General features: G+C 45.0%; 1 protein-coding gene across 1 annotated transcript in view; it reads right to left on the reverse strand.

The window, feature by feature from the left end:
* Positions 1–262: 262 nt before the first annotated feature.
* Tnfsf11 (TNF superfamily member 11) overlaps positions 263–22984 on the reverse strand; it is a 92784-nt gene continuing 70062 nt past the window's right edge. The window contains exons 2-5 of the mRNA XM_051160861.1: positions 21988–22155; positions 6319–6364; positions 6138–6239; positions 263–783 (exon numbers count right to left, since the gene is read on the reverse strand). Of these exons, the coding sequence (XP_051016818.1) occupies positions 362–783; positions 6138–6239; positions 6319–6364; positions 21988–22155 (738 nt within the window). The 3' untranslated portion in view covers positions 263–361. The remainder of the gene's footprint in view (positions 784–6137; positions 6240–6318; positions 6365–21987; positions 22156–22984) is intronic.

Here is a 22984-nt window from a genome sequence, read left to right on the forward strand (position 1 = left end):
TTCTCAGTGGCATATGGCCAGGATACACCCACAGACTATGACTCCTCTCATAGCTCACATGCAATTTTTTCATAAGCATCACTGTACTTCTTCCAATCTGCTTCAATTCTAAGAATTCATCACTAAATTGTAAAACCATTGTGTACCCATCGCGAGTCTAACACCTCCTATTGACTTTACATATGCATGCCCTGTATGGGGCCAAGAGAGGGGCCCAGGAGTTCTGTACAATGTGCGTCATACCTCTTACGTCATACCTCTTAGTAGTCTTACACACCTATTTACATCTTCCATTTTTTTTTTTTTCTAGAAAGCTTCCAGACATCTCGGATATACATGCTAATGCACCACAAAACAAGTTTCAGTCTATGTCTTGAACTTTGAAAGCCCCAAAGTATGTTGCATCTTGATCCGGGTCTAGCAGGGAAGGGTTGGACACCTGGACGCTGATTTCTTCACCAGCTCGTAGCTTGAAAAACCCTCCAACATTTATGGAATAGAAGTGGAACTCGGAACTTCCTGACCAGTATTTGGTGCTTCCTCCTTTCATCAGGTTATGAGAACTTGGGATTTTGATGCTGGTTTTAACGACATATACCATCAGCTGAAGATACTCCGTAGCTAGGTCTCCCGACGTTTCATGGTGCCGAAAGCAAACGTTGGCGTACAGGTAATAGAAGCCATCTTGGTTAACCCTCAGTTTTCCATTGCTTAAAGTCATGTTAGAGATCTTGGCCCAGCCCCGATCGTAGTACCAAGAGGACAAACTGACTTTATGGGAACCTACAGAAAACAGAGGCACAGGGTTTAGAGTCCATTACTTGGGTAAGAAAACTTCCTTATTTATCATGTAGGCCGGCAAGGTGGTGTTATATGCTAAAATAACAGACCCTGTCACAACACAGTAATTTCCCTTGATGCTCATTTCCTTTATGGGTATAGGTGCATTCAGATGTGCTCAGTGCATTCTGTAAGGCACTCTGGAGGCACAGAAGCAAAAATCCTCTATTCCTGCCCTCAAAGAAGCTATAGAACACAAGTGATAATACAACATGGTCCAGAAAAGAAGCAAAGCATGAAGGAAGTGCATCGGATTTCTGTGAGATTTACAGAGGCAAAGAACAAGTTACTCCCACAGAGAGGGATCAAAACTAACTCCATGGAGGAGCTACCAAACCCGGGAACAGAAAAAGGAGACAATTGAGGCCCCTGGACAGAAGCAGTCCATTCTGAGTTGAAGAGGGGGATTAGCCAGCATCAATTCAGAGCAGAAAGAAGCCAATTTGTACAGGAAGAGAACTTCCATCCTTGTATAGCTTAGCCTTTCTTTAGTTCATGGACAGGGATGTGTAAAGGATGTGAGAATCAGCATCACAGAAGCTATGGGGAGGCCAGACTCCACCTGTGTCACCATCTATTACCCCCACCTCAGTCGGAGTCGCACACAACTGAGTAGCCAACCCCACATAGGCTCCAAGACAAGATATCCCAGCAACTGACTTCATGCGATCAATCACATCAAAATATCTTGAAATCACTCCCAAGGTTCAATTCTTCTACAACCCTAGTTGGTCCATGATAGGACATGATGAGGGACCACTGTGCTACTATTTCCGGTGAAATCCAAGTTCTACAGAACATTCTAAGTCGGCTGTGTGCGAATGTCTTTCATAGCCCAGGTCTTGGATGCGTATGTCTAGGTCTTTAAAAGTCAGGAATACCAGCCGGGTGTGGTGGCCCACGCCTGTAATCCCAGCACTCTGGGAGGCAGAGGCAGGTGGATCCCTTCAAGTTCAAGGCCAGCCTGGTCTACAAAGAGAGTCCTGGACAGGCAAGGCTGCACAGAGAAACCCTGTGTCAGAAAAAATAAAAATAAATTGGGAGTACCTCTATTATAAATTGAATTATTCAATATGTGTACTTATGTGGAAATTTATGTTATTCTACTGGGGGAAAAAGTGATAATTGATCAGGTGAAAGTTTACAGAACCATGGAAAGGTCCAAGCCACATCTTTTCTTCAAGGATTTTATGAAGAGTTATACCAAACTAACATGCATCTCTCTGGAGTGAGCAAGACAAAACACGGCAGCTCTCAGACTAGGGGAGCAAGGGATAATTTGTTTCTGCAGCATAAAAAAATATTGTTGGCTGTCATGCTGCCTGCAACTTGTCAGTCTGGAGATGGTAGTTAGTATAGTAACTAGATAGTCTTGACAGAAATCATTCAGGGAAACCCAGAGAAGACAAGCATTACAAGTTCTTGCTCATGTATAGAACTAGAAGACATGCGCGCGCGCGCACACACACACACACACACACACACACACACACACACACCTCAACCAAGCAAATAGAAGAGGTACTATTTGCAATGGGGCGTGATGGAAAATGAATAAAGTCAAAACACACGTTACACTTGAACAAAAAAATGACATTAGGAAACCTACTGCTTTATGCAACAGTATACATAAATGATTGTATAAGAATAAAAGAAATAAGTCCAAGCATAGATGTTGAAGACACCACCCCATGAACTAGATTCCAAGTCATGAAAGTTGACAACTCTCTCATTTGGTGGATCCAAGGAGATCCTTTCATACATAATAACAATAACAATAATAATACCACCTCCACGGTCTACTTTCCAAAGGCGGCCTGAGTCCTGGGAAACTTTGAACACCTGTACCTTTCCCTAGGGCGTCAGAGGGTGAACCAGACAATGGTCTATAGTCTCTTGGATGTGTTCTGAGGACCTCCAAATCAAGCTACAGCAGAAACTGCACAGGTGACGGGAAAAGCGGGAGAGGGGAGATGAGTGGAATATCCCATCATTAAATGACCAAGAAAACAATGGTTCCAGTTGAGAACCATGGTTCCAAAGAGGACAAGAGGGTTCTCAAAGTTCACACACAGCAGGGCTGCTACAGTCGCCAGCCTCCAGGCGCTGGACAGCATTTGTCCTCCTTTCCCGTTGGTGGTCTTATCCAAGCTCTGCCCAGAGTCAGCTGTGCCAAGTGAAAATGTCAAGGCCTGCTCGAGCCTGAGCCTACTCACTACATCATCATCATCATCATCATCATCATCATCATCATCATCAACAACGCTGACATGACAGCTCCTCCAACCTGGTAGGTAGTCATCTAATCCATGAGCAAGGCTCAAGATACTCCCATCTCAAGTTACTCCACATTTCCCAGCTTCTCAGCCAATTCTTGTACTACATTCCATTCAACTATCACGTATGTATGTATAGACGAGATAAATTACCAAAGTGAAGTTCCTTCTTTCTATGGGATGGGCCAACTCATGTCTGAGTGAGATACGGCTAAGGAAGGGAAGAAAGTAATACAAAATAGTGGTGAGAAAAGACAGGAACCCTGATCGAGTACCACCCTCACACTTCAGTGAGTCAAGGGGAGGATGCGTTGTCCATACTATGATGTGCCTCTCTGATTTTTCTCCATTCCTGTTCTCAACACTTGATTCCTCCTGACGATCTGACAGAAGGACACCTTAGTGTGCTGTTTTCTATGGACTCTCACTCTGTCTGTAATGAAGACGTTTGCCAACTAGTTAGGCCCTCAGGACGCTTACCACTGATGGTGGGGAGAGAAGTAAGCATATCGAACGTGGCCTTTCCATTGCTGCCCACCGCAAAGAACAGGGTGGACATCGGTGACAAGGAACTGCCTCACAAAAGCTGCGGAGGCTCGTGATGCTCAGCAAAGCTGAGCTAGATGGCGAAACAGAAGAACCAGAAAACTAGGAAGGTTTGGATCAAAAATGGGTCAAAGAAAGAGACGCTACTGTTGGTGAGAAAAAAAAAAAAGTACTGAAGCACAGTGGGGTGTTCACAAAACCCACAGGAGAAAAGCTAGAAAGTTAGACAGTGACTAGCCAAAAGATAACAGTGTGGAGAACAGATGAGAAAATAGCAAGGTGAAGAAGGCCTGCCCTGGCAGCCAGTATTTCTATCGCTAATGAGGCATGCTGAGGACCTCTTAGCCCAGCCTGGCTGACCTCCTCAGCTCTCTGCTGGGCTCCCAGCTGCTAGATGTTGGAAAGGGACCTCAGCAAACATTTAGCCTGCACAGCTTCCTAAGGAAAATCGCATAGTCTGAGCCCCTCCCCAAGTACTTCCTGCCACATTTTACTCAGGAAACTTTGAAAGTGCAGAAGGTAACAGTCCGCACATGACAGATTGTGTCTCCTTGTGCATAAATAAATATGTAACAGCTCTCTAAAATAAAAATAGCAAATACAAGCCAACTTCCTCTGAGTCACAGGTACTGGCCAGCATTGGGAAAACAACAGGTTAAAGGGGCGGTGGGCCCAACCACAGCAACTAACTCTATTTTCTTAAACAGAAGCTTGGAATGGTTCATTTCCCTGCGCCCTAAACCAAAGAGCTGTTGTAACCAGGAGTTTTGCCTGGATTTTTTTTTTTTTTTTTTTTTTGGACACTGATTGGATTCTAGGTGCCTGCAGAGGGAGCTTTATAACTAAAACATGCTTGCCGTTGCCAAGCCGACTTTGGCACCCGCTCTCAGGCAATATTTATCCTGTGCCATTTAAAGTGAACTGAACAGATAAATGCAGGGTACATTCACAGCACACGCAGCCGGCGCACGGGTATTAATTTAATTGCCTTTGTGAGCATGCAAACTAGTGTTCCCACTCAGAGAAAATTAGTATAGCTCCACCACTAGGTGCACACAGACAGGGAGCCTGTCAGTGGAGGCAGCTATGGACAGGATCAGAACAGGCAGCCTAGAGAATTGGTTTCTTACTTTTTATATCTTCATTCGAAAAAAAAAAAAAATCTCTAAGGCCTACGCGGTGATAACGGCTCAAAATTATTTATTGAAAAATGGACTTTTATTGTTTAAAAGACTCAAAAAGTTTAAACTCATAAAAGAGAAAAAAAAAAAGTCCTGCCTTAAGCCATTTGTAGAACAAAGTGGAATTTACATAATGACTTAGTTGAGTTCACGTAATAATTGTAAATTGCATCTACTGAGTGTAATATGCCCCCCTTCCAGCCCAAAATGTAGTATCTATAGCTGTCTCACAAGTGGGTTTTTACAGCTGAGGTAAAGACTCTGGTACTTTGCCCAAGGTCACAGGCCCAAGCAGTCATTAGAGCCCTTGTCATTGGATACCAAACTATAATCTACTTCTTACAACAATACATATGACCCTTGGGTTACCCCCTCCTGACAAAGCCAGTCAACACAAGCACCTTGTGAGCCTGCTTCTATGAAAATGTACAGCACCAAGCTCGCAAGTTCGGAGAGTGGAAAGTCAACTTCTAATCCTGTTACCACAGGGACCTTAAGCAAAGGATAAACTGTACGAAGCACTGTGTCCCTGTCTGAACAATCTGAGTGCTAATTACTACGTTGTAGTGAGGATGAGAGAGAAAGAACAGGGAGCAAAAGATTTCAGCCATAGGAGGCATTTGGTATGTAGGACACAATAGTACTGGTGCTAGCGGTGACACTCACCCACCGCTCTGCCCCAGTATTCACTGTGACCCTTCATCTTTGCCTGGCTCATGGTGAGGAGCCAGTGTGGCTATGCTGACTACCTAGCACAGTAAAGTAGCTACGGGCTACTTCAAAAGTAATCAGGTCTCTGGTCCACTAAACTAAATATTTACCAGGGAGTGGGAGGCTAAGTATGGGACGGAGGGACAGAACACCTCAGCTTCTGGAGGACCGCTGTCATCTGCAAGGCCCCTGTATAGCCTTCCTTGATGGAAAAAAATAATCTCAGGCTCCCTGAATGAAGTCATCCACCAAGGACGTCAGCAACGGGGATGCGTTTGATACCAAACTAATCTACTTCCTGAATGAAAACAGATGGGCGTTGTGGGCAATGCTGTGTGTTCCCAACTGGCAGGTACTTAAAATAAGAATCCACTTGCACAACCTGAAAATGAATACAGGGATGGTGTGGAGTGTGACATGATTGACAAGGCAGGGCTCAATGGAAGGGTTTGCCTCCTTCCTTGGGTTTAGAGGTCAAGACCCAGAAGGTTCAGTAACAGGCTAAGCATGGGTGTGAGCATGGCCATGTGCTGATGAATGGAGAGTTGAAATGTTTTCAGGCTGGGTGTGAATAATAACTTACCCGACGGGATGTTGGCAGCATTAATAGTGAGATGAGCAAAAGGCTGATGAGGCTCCGACTTGCCCCTCTGGGTCAGCTCGGACCATGAGCCCTCCATCGTAGCTGGGGATGACAGAACCAGGTAAGCCTAAAGATTACAGGCTGTACAGGACTTCAAACACTCATACGAGCTCATAGTTACCTGGGACTCCTGTGAAGCGTTGTGGCCCGACAATATGTTGTAATTCCTAAAATAAAAGAGAGCGTTATCCATAAACTCATTATTCTTGTAAAGCAGTAAAATAAAATAAACAAATAATGCAGGACTACAGCATGTAAAATCAGCTAGGATGCTTTAAAATGAGCCCAGAAATTCAAGAGGCTGCAAAATCCCTGGATCTCATATTCCTAGACTCTGAACCCTTAAAATGCTAGAAAGTCCAGTGTGCTCATGCACACACATGTGTGTACACAAACACACACACACACTCACACCCCGCCACTGCCGCCACCACCACCATCACCAAAGAAAACCTTTGGGGCAATAAAAGAGAGCAAAAAGACAAATTAAATTATGAAACAAAATAATTGAGCATAATTAAAAATCTGTAACAGGTACACAAACAGAAATAAAGAGAGCCAGAAAGTGATAAGTTCGCTCTCTTCAGTCTGCAATTGGCCTCTTTTTATGGAACTCAGAGAGAATTCTTATCAGAGGCTCAGCCCACAAGAAAGAGAATGATACCTGCCTCCCAGGGGTTAAGTTTTTTCTTAAGCCTGTGTGTTTAAAGTACTATATAAAGGTCTAAGAGCTTTTAGAATGCTGATAATTAACTTAAAAATACTGCTGCAAAGTCTTGATGCATCTGCCAAGAAAAGAAAGACTGAATATACATAGACAGGTGTAGGTGATTGCATGTTCACCTGAGCTCCCAGGTGTAGAAGTCTCTACCACCATGTGCTCACGCAGTTCAGACATTGGCTAACATGAAACGCCCCATGAGGTAGAGCGGCTCAAAGCTCTAGCTTTTGCCTTGGTTCAAATCTCAGCTTAAAGAGGAGCCCAGCTGGGAAGGTTAGATGAGACAATGCAGGTGGGGAACCAGCTGAGCGCCCAGTAAAATCAGATACCTGGATGCTGTCTGCATGGGACAATGTCCCATTTCCCTCTTACTGTGATGAACATCCGGCTGGCTATCACCATTCCGAGATGTCTGCAGAACAGACCATGGAAAGAGAATTCTCCCTAACCAGAAAGCAAGGCTTTCAGCGACACAGTCGGACCAACAAACGGGTAAGATGGAATAACACAAGTTCAGGTGTTGTCGGTGAGAAGCGATCTGGAGAGAATATTTATTCTTCTTGACTATTCTCTCTGCCTTCGGGACCCCCAAAGGAGATAAGAGTCTATTCTGTTTACCATAAATCCACAGAGGTCACGTACGGTCAGCCTCCGCCTTGACCTACACCTGGGTCCCACTATAGGGAGATTTTAAGTAGATGGTGGCCCCTGGCATTGAACAATGCGATGGATCTCAGTTTGCTCTTTTCCCTCCCTACTCCTGCTGACTTCTGGCCTCACAGGTCTCTTCTCAGGATTCACAATAGTGTCCCAATTTCTGGAATTTCCTGGTTTGGCTTGCTTCATGCACACACAAGTGTGCATGCGTGTGCATACACACACACAGAGAGAGAGAGAGAAAGAGAGAGAGAGAGAGAGAATTTTTATAACTACATATATTCCTATGCATTTCTATATACAGAGTGCATCACTACACATTGTGCATAACTTTATACATTTATATATACATTTTCTATATATCCATTGTGCGTATCTACATATAGACATCACATATATATCTTTACCTGACTAGAATAGGCATCTTGGAGACAGAGTTATTCGGAGGCTTAAAGCTATTCCCTCATTTTCCCACTAGCTCTGACCTGCTCTGCTGTCAGGAGAGAAGCGTGGCACATTCCTCCTACAAACCTGTTCCCTAAATAAATGTCTACACACTCAGCCTCACCATAGAGAAAAACGTTGCTGTGGCCAGTGCAGCGACTCTCAAAACCGAAGGTGGTGTGTCCGACATCTGGGAGGACTGCGAGCTCACACAGTCTGAGGTCCAAGAGGCCTGTGCTGGAGGCTCTCATTTGAATTTCTAACAGACAAGGAGCTGTGGCTGCCTCAGCTGAGATTGACAAATCCCCTTTGCAGGGATTTCTACACGGGCAAATGAGCAAATTATCTTAAGGCTTGAGACCCAGACCAAAGCAGCAGACTGAAGCCCCTGATTAAATGGGCAGGGACATTTTTTTTTCTTCCCTCTCCCCTGGGAATGCACTTTCCTCGCCCATTTAATCAGTGGCTTCTAGGTCAGAGCTGCCACGGACCCATTTAGTTACAAGAAAATTCAATAAATAGCACCTCTCAGAAGCACTTTCAATGCCTGCTGTCAGGGGAAAAAAGGGTTCATGTCCCAGGATGAATTAGAGCTCTCGTTAGAGACCCGGGAGGTAATGCTTTTGTGTTATTTCTCTAGAGTGTTGGAGGATGGCAATTCCTCTCAGAAATCCAGGAAGGAAGTTTCAATACCAAAAAGGGATCTTACAATGACTCTGTGACCTCAGATCACACACACAGAATACTGTAACATATATGTCTCCACCTCAGTCTTTGAACCCCAACGAAATTGCTATTAATGGGTAATTATTAAATACCATCAACTCAGTCTATGGGTTTGAGACTGTTAAAAAAAATAAACTTAACTTAAGGATAGCTTAATTGGCATAGTGTAAACAAGAACTTCTGAGTTAATCCCCAGACCCAGTGGCTTGTTTGTTTGTTGTTTGTTTGTTTAAAATTAAAGAACCAGAAATGCTAGGCATCAGTGCACTCTTTCAACCTGACCACTCACAAGCTGGTCTTTGGAGCTCTCTGGACAGCCTACCAGCCTAATCATCACCTCTGGGCCGATGAGAGACCCCTGTCCTAATGAACCAAGGTGGTGACTTCGGAAGGATAGGCCCAGATGACCTCTGGCTCCCACACACACTCACACCCATACACAAGCACACCTTTGCACATGCATTTGTGTGCGCGTGTGCACACACAAATTATTGTAGGTAGAATTCGATGCATCCAAACAGTGGACACCGCTTCGATTTGGAGTTAACTTTGGGATTGCCCTGGGCCTGTTCACAGGCACTGGTCTCATACCATCTTGATATTTTTCAAAAGATGATGCAAGGTGGATTCTAACATCCAGTAGGCATTGAGAAACAGGGCTGCTAAGTGGGTGTTTGTTAGTACCCACGTTCACTCAAAGGTGAAATCTCACAGCCACACTTCTAATCCCTCATATTTAAGCATAAATACCTCCTTACACTTAAACCTGCGACACACAACACACCACACACACACACACACACACACACACACACACACACACACACACACACAACCACACACACACACCACCCTGGTTCCTATAAACTACGGAGGACAACAAGAATCTTTACCTGTGAGAGTTAATAAGAACCTTCATGAACGAATGAATTTATTTATGGTCAAACTGTAACAAGCAGTCTCTTTTTTAAAGTATTCATTTTTAGATAAGCATAATTTAGGCTTAAACTACGCTTTAACAGAACAAGAAAAGGGAACAAAACAGAAGGAAAGGAAACTGAGTCAAGTAGGCAGCCAAAAGGAAAATTGCAGCCAAGGATAAAAGAAACCTTCTGACACAGTGCCACCTAGTGGACATTGCCCCAAATTGACGCCTCCTGGACACCAAAAGACAGGAATTCAGGATTTCAAAAGGAATGAGGAAGTTTCAATACTGAGTGCTATCTTTTGGGTTGGTTCGTTTGATTGGTTGGTTGGTTTGGTTTGTTTTTCAAGACAGGGTCTCTCTGTGTTAGCTTTGGCTGTCCTGGACTCGCTTTGTAGACCAGGCTGGCATCGAACTCACAGCGATCCACCTGTCTCTGCCTCCCCAGTGCTGGGATTAAAGGCGTGCGCCACCACACCCGGCCGCTGAGTGCTATCTTTTGAATTATATTTTACTAACTTTTCATCTTTACTGTCAGAGTGCATCTGCAGAGACAGGAAAACAACTGATTTGATTTTTTTCCCCCCTTAATTTCAAGTGTAGTTTAACTCATAGGAAAAAATGTTGGGATTTCACAATCTACCCCCTCCAGGGAACAAGCCTACACAAGATCAATTGATTGTGTAACTGTGGTCTCCACTGTGGCCTCTGTTCAACTTCTCTTAACCGGCACATCCAAGAAGTGCAGTTCCCAGGGGTATGATAAGGAAAGCATCCAGTCTGCTAGGACCCAGCTCCCTTCAGACCCCTGTGAGCTTTTTAAATGATTTAGAAATTTTTGCCAAACGCAGCCAACTTCTAAGCCTGCCCTTAAAAACGATGCTAAATAACTACGAGAGCAAGACACTGAGTATATGTGATTCAATTGGTCTTACGTTTGTTTGACTGCAATTTTGATTTCATCCTTCCAAACAATAAAAATATATCTCAGCTGCATGGAAAGGTCAGGTTGCTGGAGTTTGGGTGTATCCGTCTGAAATCCCACCTGTGCCACGATATGAGTCATGTGATCCATGGGGTACCTGTCAATCAAATCCCCGGAAGAAGCAATTTGTACAGCCAGATGCTCCAGACACTGTTGGTGCTAGTCAGCAGCAAGGGTCTCAGGTGGCTGTCTCCCTCGGCAATGCCACAGCAGCTGCAGGGACATCTGGCTGGTTGAACAAGGATTTAACACCCCACTTGCCAGATATAATACAGGGTTCACACACTTGTTAACATATGTAATGCATTCATTTTAACATCTTAATGATACCCTTCATGCAATTCTTCTCCAACCTAGTTACAGGAACAGTGCATTCATCCGCCAGTTAGCACGTGAATGCCACACTCCAGGTGTTTCTGAAAATGAATAGCCCATTTCCACTCCTGTCGGGGAAGTCCCTGCTGACTTCTGCTTGGTAAATACCTCAGAAATCCCATTTCCTCCTCCCAGGCCCAGTACCACACAGCCTTTGAGCTCCCATCACTCCTCCTTGGGAAGACAGCAATCGCTATCTACCTCCTCTCTCCCAGTCTTTGCGTCAGAAACTGATGCTCGCGTGGCTGCTGGAATACGCATCTTAAGTCCAAAGGGAGCGTGCCCCTCCTCTGCTGAGAAACGCCTGGCAGCCTCAGGAGCAAGTACAAATGAGACCCTCCATGGCTGGGTCCCTTAGCACGAGATTTAAAGAATATATACATAGGTCTGTATCCACAGTTCCTGGCACACCGCTCCTAAAATTCCTGGCATTTCTTTAATGACAAAAGTGACAGAAGCATCTTCTGTTATTCATAAACCTTTCTCAACCAGGCCTATTTATGCCAATGAGATAGCTCAGGGGGATGGAAGCTGGTTGCCAGAGCAACCAAGTACATGATTAGGAGATTGAGTGTCGTAAGGCATCCAGTTGTCCTTCCACAACTACAGACTCAGAAAACTGCTTAGGATGAGGAGAAAACCTGGAGTCTTGCAGGTGCAAAGAAAACAGTAACTGTGTATCGCTGAGCTGCCTGCCTGGCTTCATAACTCTTCCCCCCCCCCCCCCCCCCCCGTGTGCTTCCTCCCTCAAGGATGCTAGCAATGCTGGGGGTTAGGGCATGTAGAGCATCTTCAGATGGTGCTAGATGCCAGAACCTGACTTACAGTCGTGGAATACCTTTGACACCTGCTGCTTTTTTTATGTTAAGCTCAAGAATCTTGAGGAGAAAAGGCCAAATCCACAATTGTCCCAGTTAAAAGCAAGCTGTATTTGGAGTGCACCTGGAATTAGCCAGCCATCTGCCTTACCCTGAGTGGAGATTTGAGAGAGCATCCCCTGCTGGCTTCTTGAAGTCCCTTTTACAGAAGAGATAAGATGTTCACTGGGCAAGCGAGTTGGCTGCTAAACATTGTTAGAGAGATACAGTGAAAGGGAAGGAACAAGAATAAGGATGCACATATCGCGTGAACAGGGTGGCACGCAGCTTACATCAGATCTAAGAAACAGGAGCTACTCTTAATTACAAATAGAAACCTTAACTTGCAAGGACTTAACACAGGAGAAGCAGGAACTCATTCTTAACTGTCTTAACTGCAAACAGAACCCTTAACCTGCAATGTATATCCTTCCTGCTTTGGTCTCACACTTAGCTAGAATGCCCTAGCATTTCTGTAGTGGATTGTCTTCAGCCACGAGGCCTTTACTTCCAGGTAGCAGTCCCAGGCATGGAAAGAGCAGCTACTGCTGTGCTGAAGAAGGACTCAGAATCCTTACCTCAGCTTTTCTCTGACCCTAAAGGTAACACTCCGAGAGAGAGAGAGAGAGAGAGAGAGAGAGAGAGAGAGAGAGAGAGAGAGAGAGAGAGAGAGAGATTTGGATGCACTGATGATGGTCCAGACCCTTAGGAGGAGAGAGTGATGACAGCTCGAACACATCCTTACAGCAGTCTTCTACCTGAGCAGGTCCACAACAGAAGACACCCCTCACCCCTGGCTTCCTTAGGCAGAGCCCCCAACCCCAGGACAGTGCTCAGAACGGAAGCAACCAGGAAGGACCAGCAGCCCAGCAGGAAGAGGAGAGGGCAAAGGCCTAAGGGGTGTCTCACCCCACTGACCCCAAGGATCTGACCTCTACCTGTTCCCTCAGCAACTGCCATGCAAGTCTCTGAAAGCTCCGGGTGAAGGACTTGGCCACAGCAGCCACAGAGGTGCCATTTCTTCCAGCAGAGAGTGGGAGGGACACTCGCCTACAACTGTTAATGTACTTTTCACACCAAGGGGCTGAGGAGCTATGTGTCCTTGTTTTCATGAAGCAGAGTGATGCTTTTCCTGGAAGGGCAATGGGTATTCTGGGAATAGAAAATTAGTTTTTATTGTTTAACCTTCATGCTTTAAGTGAGGAGGCTTCCGCTACGGTTAAAGGTCCCCTTGGGCTTTGATTTAAAAAAAAAAAAAAACAGCCTTATGACCAAGCAGTATTAGTCTTCATAAAAGACCAATGTTAAAGTGTCTCCTACTCTACTACCCATTTAAAGAGAAAAGTGTTTGCAGGGGCTCAGCGGAGGAGTGCGGTGTGTCTCTGCTTTCCTCTACCTGCTGCAGCAAGAATGCCAGCCTTACACTGGCGGAGCTCTCCGCATCACTAAGCCCTGCCTCCACAGAAAAAGATGGCTTTTGCAGTCTCCTGTTCCTGTTGCCCTAGGAATAATAGCCAAAGGGCAGCCAAGGTGGCAGGCCAGCTGGTGTAGACAGTGACTGTGATGAGGGAAGGATGCAGGCCACCAGAGGAAGGCCCCTAGCAGGCTCAACCCAGAGAAAGAGCTGATCTGGAAGCAGAACACACTTGAGCCTGGCAGCCCTAACAAATCTTGTGAGTTTACACTATGGTTTGCTCCTGACAAGAGTGACTAGCCACATGCGGTCACTCGTCTTACGTCAACTTGACACAGGCTAGAGTCATTTGAGAGACAAGAACCTCAAATGAGAAAAATGCCTCCATAAGATGGTGCTGTAGGCAAGCCTGTGGGGCATTTTCTTAATTAGTAATCAAGGGGAGAGGGTCTAGTTCAATGTGGGATGTGCCATTCCTGAGCTGGTGGTTCTGGGTTCTCTATGTAAACAGGCTGAGCAAGCCTTGAGGAGCAAGTCGATAAGCAGCACCCCTCTGTGGCCTCTGTATTAGCTCCTGCCTCCAGGTTCCTGCCATTTGAGTTCCTGTCCTGACTTTCTTCAGTGATGAACATTGATCTGTAAGCCAAATAAGCCCTTTCCTCCCCAACTTGCTTTTGGCCATGGTCCTTCATCAAAGTGATGGTAAGCCTAACTAAGACACCACACATGACACGTATGCAGGAAGGGTATGGATTATCCACAAATAAAATTTGTTCTGTAAGTTGCATTACTGTGCACCTGCCACTGTGGACAGAAATGAAAGCCACAGGTCCTTGAAAAGCTCACCTAGGGTGAGCCAGGCTCAGCCTGTGCATGTGTAGCTTGTGTGCACACAATACACTCCATGAGTACCCAGGAGGAGCTCCTAATTCCACAGGCAGGTGGACAAGTGGGTGTGGGAGCCTCTTTAGGATAATGCTTGCACCGTATTTTGAGAGGAAATTAGAAAAACAACTGGACAAAATGGGCCTTATGAACAAGTCAATCCACCCCTTAGCAACACAGGTTCCATTAAATGCCTGCGGCCAGCCCATCATGAATCTCTCAGGTAGATCTTTCTAATTCTGTGTCTTTCAAGAGTCCCCACTCATAATCTTCTCTTCCATCCCAGACTGCTCATAGCACAGGAAAAAGCTCACCTCTGGCCCTCTGCCATCACTGGTTTGGCAGTTGTACCTTACAATCCTCCTGGCTCTGCTTTCTTTGCTGACCCTCCACCCACCTACCCCCAGAATGAGTACACTGCCATGAGCCTTTTGTTGAGCAAATGGTAGTAACGGTGTTGTGGTTTAAATAAGAATGTCCCCTACAGTCCCGTGGATTTGAACACCTGGTGGCACTCTCTGTGGAGGTCTAGAAGGTACAGTCTTGCTATAGGAAGTTCTTCACTGGGGATGGACTTTGAGGGTTCAAAGCCCCCTGCCATTTCTCTCTCTCTCTCTCTCTCTCTCTCTCTCTCTCTCTCTCTCTGTGTGTGTGTGTGTGTGTGTGTGTGTGTGTGTGTGTGTGTGTGTGTGTTGGGGGGTGGTACTTATGACTCACAATGAGAGAGCTCTCAGCATCCAGTTCCAGTTATCACGCCTGCTGCACGCTGCTGCGCTTCCCTGCCATAAGGATCCCTAGCCCTCAGGAACCATAAGCCCAAATAAGCCTTTCCTTCTGGAAGCTGCCTTGCTTGTGGTATTCTATCACAGCAACAGATGTAACTAATACGGACAGCCTTGGCTCTGCAGGAGATCTCTGTGGATCTTACTTCAGATTTCCCATTTTTTAAAACAGTGGCTTTTATGCACACTAAATATGATTGAGGTTGATTGCAATTCCCAAAACTCTTACGGCAGAGAGAGATGGACTCCTCGTGGAAACCACTACATGACTAACCCTCGATTTGGGAACACCAGTGACCCGAACTCAAGTTTCCTCCTGGGTTTATGAGAAACTCTCTGAGGACACAAATTCTTGAACACAAAGGCAAAGGGACAGCAAAGAGGATTGAAACTCCAACTTGATCTTTCTTTTGTAACTACGAAGACTAAAAGAAATAATATCCACAAGGCAACTCCAAAAGAAAACAATCTCAAAATGATGAACATTCTGGCTTTGAGTAAATGCTTTGGAAACTTTAAAATCTAGCCGAAAACTGCAAGCTGCAATCAACATTGGTGACACTTCTTCAAATGGTTAAATCTGTGTTTCAATCTCTTTCCCATGCTCTCTCTAGTTACCTAAATATAAACTTTAGAAAGTAAAATGCTGACCACCCAGCCTTCTCAGGCTCATGTTAACTCCTGCTCCATATATGTGTGTATATCTACACGGGTGTGTGGGGCAGGCTCTGTGTGTGTGTGTGTGTGTGTGTGTGTGTGTGTGTGTGTGTGTGTGTGTGTGTGTGCACGCGCGCTATGTGTATAGTGAGTCCGTTTTCCTTCTTATCCAGCTGTAGTGTGCATCAGAGACCACTGATGGTGCCTCTCTCCTTTCTTGCTGGTTCTACACTGTCTCTTCCTCAAGCATCACAGGCAAGTGGCAGCTCAGCTGGAAGCTAGATGCCATGCCTCCCTTGCAGTAAGGCATGGTCTTCCAAGTTCCGCCAGCCAGCGGAATCCCCCAGATACTGCCATCCTTTTCCCTATGCAGGCACGACAGCACAAGAGGCCACCCTAGACACAGGGAGGACAGGACCTGCTAAAGAAGGAGAATCCAGACCTTGAGGGAACACACACACACACACACACACATATGCATGCACGCATACACAGACACACACACATACACGCATGCGCACACATACATACACAGACATACATACACAGACACACACACATACACGCATGCGCACACATACATACACAGATACACACACATACACGCATGCGCACACATACATACACAGACATACATACACAGACACACACACATACACGCATGCGCACACATACATACACAGACATACATATACAGACACACACACATACACACAAGCACATACACACAGACACACACACATACACAGACACACACACATACACACACAGACACACATACACAGACATATACATACACACACCGACACACACACACACATACACACAAGCACACAGACACATAGACACACACACGAGCATACATACATGCACACACTCACTCACATATGCATGCATGCACGCACGCACCCACACACATCCACGCATGCACGCAGAGTCATTTCCCTTGATAAGATTCTTCCAACTGAGATGATCTCAAGTAACAGTGACTATTTCATAATTTCATTGCCAATCAAAGCATCAGAAATGTTGGATTCACTAGTCTTACTGTCAGGGTACAATGCGCATGCCCATTATAAATTACACGTATACTGATTGTCTCGGGATAAGAATGGGTGTTGCTCCAGTAATGATGACTCTGTCTTACTTCACTTCTCCAGGAAGGCTTCAAGGGAACAGAGGTCTGTTAATAAAATAGCTTACTGATTGTCATTATCATCATTGGGCTGGTTGGCATTTGTCTTTTGTTTTTGAATTTATTTATTTTCTGTGTGTGAGTGTTGCCTGTATGAATGTATGTGCACCACATGTGCTCAGTACCCATAGGAGCCAGAAGAGGGCATCAGGTGTTACGGATATTTGGAAACCAAAATATGAGTGCTGGGAATTGAACCCAGGTCCTCTGAAAGATCAGCAAGTGCTCTTAACCACTGAGCCATCTCTCCAGTTCCCATCATTGGCTTTTTCATATTTGGGAATGGAATTAGAGAGTTTCATACTTTTATAAGAAACCAGCGTCAAAGACAAAGAGACCCACAGGACTGAAGCAAGAAGTCTAGTTAGAGACATCACCTCACAAAACGTACCCAATTGTGATGGCATTGCGGCAATATTGTCCACGACTGCCATTCATAACCATCAAGTATATGTATGACATGCAAGGTGAGAATGAACCATCCTCATAACGTTCCTGAGTGGCTTTAGGAATTGGTTGATGCCCAATTGCATTCAAGAATCTTAGTTTACAGATAACCTCGGCTCCTCCTCCTCCTCCTCCTCCTCCTCCTCCTCCTCCTCCTCCTCCTCCTCTTCTTCTTCTTCTTCTTCTTCTTCTTCTTCTTCTTCTTCTTCTTCTTCTTCTTTTCCTCCTTTTCTTCTCCTAGACATTCCTAAAAATTACTCAGGTAGGTATGATACATTCAAATGTGTGTGAGCAGACTAAATTCCTTGGCCTGGACAAACTTATAGCTTTGTTCCAAGCTATAGACATGTCTTATTGTTCAACTTTATGAAGGCTTTTTCTGTTTGTTTGTTGTTTGCTTGAGATAATGTCCAGACTGTTCATGGTACCCTCACATTTTCTCTTTTTCCTTGTTGGTTCTAGGCAACCCTCAGGCTTTATAGGCAAATGGCAGCTCAGCAGGAAGCAAGTTGAGCCTCCTAAGCAGGAGGTCCAATGCTAGAGGACACTGAGACGCTGAGCTACCTCAGCCCCAGATGGTATCAGAAAAATTGTGTGTGTGTGTGTGTGTGTGTGTGTGTGTGTGTGTGTGTGTGTGTGTGTGTCAGACAGACAGACAGACAGAGACGGAGAGAATAAGGAACAGAGAGTAAGAGACAGAGAGACAGAGAGGTGGAGAGAGAATTTTGGGGTGTCATTCTACTTTTTTAAAAAGATAAGTCGCTAGCCTGATATTTGTCACATAGCAAAGGCTGACCCTCCACTGAGTTCCAGGGATCTGCCTATCTCTTCTTTCTCAGTGTAGGAATTATAAAAACTTATTACTGGATTTTTATTTTATTTTATGAATATAACTGTTTTTGCCTGTGTGTGCATGCATGAGTGTATGTGCTTGTGTGTGCCTGTGTGTGCGTGTGTGTGAGTGTGTGTGTGTGTGTGTGTGTGTACCATGTGTGTCCCTGGTGGCCAGGGAGGCCAGAAGACAGCAAATCTCCTGGAACTGGGGTTACAGATGGCTGGGAACTGAACCCGGGTCCTCTGGAAGCGCAGCAAGTGCTCTTCAGCTCTAAGCCATCTCTCCAGCCCCTCCCGGCCTTTTCAAATGTGTGTTCTAGAAATGGAACTCTGGTCTTCTAAGCACTTTATCACCACAGCCATCTTTCTAGCTCTATCAGGAAAAACATTTTAAGTTCTTAAATACAACATCTGCATACATAATTACTAAATAAAAACATTCTTCTATAGTATTACATTAAAGAGAGGACAGTTCAGTAGGAAAACTGACCAAGCATGAAGGTCTGAGTGAGTACTCCTGGGACCCACATAAAAGCCAAGCATGGCCATGCTCATCGATAACCCCAGTGCTTAGTAGTCAGACAGATCCTGGGGGCTCACTCACCAGTCTAACCAAACAAACAAGCTCCACATTCTATGGGAAACGCTGTCTCACAAAGCAAGCTGGTGCTCAATAGAGGAAGATACACTGTGTCTTCTTTGAATCTCTGCACACATAGGCAAGAGTGAGTGCACTTACACACACACACACACACACACACTTCTCAATCTAAAGTCTAGCTTTTAAAAGCTAAATAAAATAAAATAAACAAGTACAGGGGCTAGAGAAGTGGCTCAGCAGTCAAGAACACTGACCACTCTTCCAGAGGACCAGAGTTCAATTCCCAGCAGCCACATGGCTGCACATAACTCCAGTTCCAGGGAACTGGCTGCTTCCTCTAGGCTCTGAGAGCACCAAGCACACAGACATACATGAAGGCAAAACATCCATATAGATTTAACAAACAAAGAAGCAGCGACAAGCCATCTTGCTTCTCCCTACCCGCTTCAAGGCACAGGGTACCTCCTTGCAGACAGCAAGGTTACACCTATCGATCTCTTCCTTTGATGTCCTTCATCTAAACATTTTTACAGGCAAATTTCATACAGTTTTTTTACCAAAAGTTCCCAGCATGAAATCGACTGCCAGGCACCTTGAAGGCGGTGGAGTCACATCCCGAGGGCTCAAAATCTTTACTTGGCACATAAACGGATGTGTTTCCACTGAGACCAAACGGAAGGTCTAGGGTGAGTGTCTTCCCTGCCACGCAGGGCAGTCTGGGTTAAGGTCTGAATTCACCACTCAGCTCAAGCCAGGCTGGCTGGGCAGAGCCCAGGAAGGCTGCCAAAATTGAAAACAGGCATCGCTTCACAAATCAGACACCACACTGTACTAGTGTTTTTCTTTTATTGTCATAGACTGTTATGATAAACTTTATAAATTGCGGTTGGTAGAGTTGGACCAGTAGGAGGCTTTCAGAGCTCTGTGCAAAAGAGAACAAAAAAAAAAAAAAAAAAAGCAAAGAAAACCTAGCCACAAACAAAAAAGGAGGGAAAAAACAAGATTACTCGTCTGACCACAATGAGCTGGCTAAACACTGCTTTCTGCACGCCTATAATATGATATTGCACTGATGTCTGGTATGCATTACAACTGCACGGGCTGATCTCTCAATAATGATTGCAGCTACACATAAATCGTTCTTTGGGTTCACTCAGTATCTGTTAGGACTAAGGTTAAGATGCAAACTTACTTTCAGAATGCCCATCGGACCCATCCTATTTTTAGCATTGCCAAGACAAATTGGAAATCTGATTACTGTGGCAAATTACAAGGACGTCACATTAACCAGTGGTTTTCATCAAGGGAGAATGCATTTGGTAAACTATTTCTTTGGCTAGGATAAAAGAGTAAATTCTTGGGTATAAGAAAAAAGTATGGCAAAGTGCCTAGGTCCACAGTTGTACCATATGGATGTTGGTTGACTATAATAATAAGTCTTGGGTAACATTTGTCTCCTTCCTAAAGCTCAGGCCTAGGAAAAGCTGGGACCTTTCACCTCTAGCACGCACTGGCATATTATAATAGTGTGTATATTATCCCACTACACACTGGCTTATGTAACAGTGTGTATGTTATACCTCTACACACTGGCTTAGGGAGTAATATATATGTTATACCTCCACACATTGGCTTATTGTAATAGTTCATTGAGCTTTTAAAAGGATTTCATACATTGCCCGTGTTTTTAAATGTAAATTCCTACAGCATAGCACAAACAAGTACAAAATTAATGAAATAAAGTCCCATTCCCCTGGAAAACCATAAATTATCTGTTGATATAAAATACTGTGTGCTCCCTCCATTCCCTCCTCTCTTCCTCTCGGAGACAGCGTCTCACTATGTAGCTTGTGTTAACTTCAGACTCATAACCGTCGGGTCTCAGACGTGAACACCACCTGGTAACCATGCGCCTGTGATACAAACAGCTGATTCTTCTCGTCTGCTCTTGGCACTAGTTCGCCAGGTTCTGAGTGAAACCAGAGCTTCACCCACACTGAGCACGAATTCCACTACTGTGGTCCTTCCCCAAACCAAGAAACGTCTTAACTTTGAAAACTGTTCAAAGTTTTCTTTTCCCTAGTCCAAACTGTGTTTACCTCTTTAAAGTAATTTGATGCTACATTACACTATAAATCCATATATTCGCACAGACAGATAACAGCTGCCGGAAGCAACATGCCTTCTCGTGCTTGCTTCAGTAGCATCTATTTTCCCAATTCTGTGACACTCAGTTTTAGTGCGTCATCTCTGAAATTAAGATGCAGGCAGAATCTGTGATGGTCACGTTTAATTTTTTCAGTCCATATATTGGCTTGGTAATGTGACACGATGAAGGAAGCTTAAAAAAAAAAGCCATAGTATTTTAAATTTAATAAAACACACCAAGCCTCACCTTTAAAATGTTACATTTACTTTAAAGGTGTTACAGCTTAGTCTTTCTAAGCTGTACTTTTAGCTGACACACTTTTAAAGCTGTGCTATCCCTCTGGAGAACTAAGATAGGATGGGACAGATTGCTCTAGTTCATTAGGAAATCTTAACAAATCCAAGGCCCAACGGCTTTGAGAATGCCAGGGTTTACTCTGAGCTGTTGAGGTAACCCAAGAAGTAGCAATCTGGAAGCTGGGAGGGCGAGTGGATGGCGGCCCGTGAGCAGACAGGCAGCACGTAGCGCTAGACTCCTGCTCAATTTTTCGGTGAAGTCAGTAAGGGCATTAGTTCTGAGGCAGTAGAACTCCCAGGTGGCTCATGAAAACCTGACAGGCAGACATGGTCCTCAGCTCCAGCTGTTGACACAGGAGTCACCAGTCTTTCCATTTTCAGCTCTCTTATTGCCCAGCTCTCCCAGAAAATGAGAAAGAGGCACACGATTTCCATCTCACCCAGCACCACACCTGACAGCACAGGGCCAATTACAATGCTGCCTGCAGGGAGCCCAGGCCACAGGGGTGCAACTGGGATTCCAAGAGAAGCAAATGGGGAAAGGGCCACCAGAAAGTCCTGTTTTCAGAGCAAGGATTCACACTGACAAAGTGATCTCGCACTGACTGTAGTCTCTGGCCCTCCTGCCAGCTAGCCTTTCAAATCCCTCCTCTTAAAAAGAAGTGAAAGAAACCCACCACCAACTCCAAGAGAATTCTCCTGAAAACAGCCTCGTCAGCTCTTTCACAATTTGGTAAAAACAGAAGAGCAGAACCACCAGCACTTCGCAAGTCTTAGTACTATTCAGTTACTGTAGAGTCAGGAAGAACCCTTGACTTAGCAACATCTGCGCAGACTTACCTTTTGCACGGCCCCTTGAAAGGCCTGTTTCATCCTCCTGCAGGAGTCCGGGAGGGCCTCTGTGTCTTCACTCTCCATCGCCGCGTCCTGTAAACCTGTGTTTTCATGGAGTCTCAGAATTCTATAAATGCAGTGAGTGCTGTCTTCTGATATCCTGTTAGGATCCATCTAAGAGAGGAAAAGGATATTAAAGTGGTCATAGTTAATGAAATGTGACTGGTAATAAAAGGGTCATGCTTAGAGTTCTATATACCCCAGGGGTATATAATTATGGTAATTAATAAAAATTACCTGTCTAGTCAATGAAAACGTGTGTGTGTGTGTGTGTGTGTGTGTGTGTGTGTGTGTGTGTGTGAGCACCTGTATATGCACATGTGGAGGCCAGAAGTGGAGGTTGATGTCGGACGTCTTCCTCTACCACCCTGCACTTTAATTTTAGAGATGGAGTCTTTCACTGAACCTGGAGCTCAGCCACTGGCTAAACTGGCTGGCCAGCATGACCTCAGGATCTTCCCGTCTCTGTTTCCCATCCATCGCTGGAATTTGTAGGGCCAGGATGTGAGTAGCAAATACTTTCTCAACTGACCCATCTCCCTTTGCCCCGACACAACTCACTCTAAACTCATTTTGATGAGTTGCTGACAATCGTCCACAACACACGATGTCATTGGTTCTTAAGAGGAACGCATGTGTGCAGTTCACGGGGAGTGAACTTCTTCGTGGACAGAAGAGATAGCAAGGATATGGTATGTGATTCAAGCAGGTAAGGAAAGGCTCGTCAAGCTAGGCTGGCGGTTGATGGTTATAATATAAGCCCTTGAGAAGCTGAAACAGAAGGATAAGAGTATGTCTGAGGCTTTCACATGAACTCTGGTCCCCCATATTTAACCATGTCCCCTGGATGGGGAGACCTGGTGGCACTCAAAGGAAGGATAGCAGACTACCAAGAAGAGACTTGATACCCTATGAGCATATATAGGGGGAGGAGGTCCCCCTC

Source organism: Acomys russatus, chromosome 18, assembly GCF_903995435.1.
Source record: "Acomys russatus chromosome 18, mAcoRus1.1, whole genome shotgun sequence".
Lineage (NCBI taxonomy): Eukaryota > Metazoa > Chordata > Mammalia > Rodentia > Muridae > Acomys > Acomys russatus.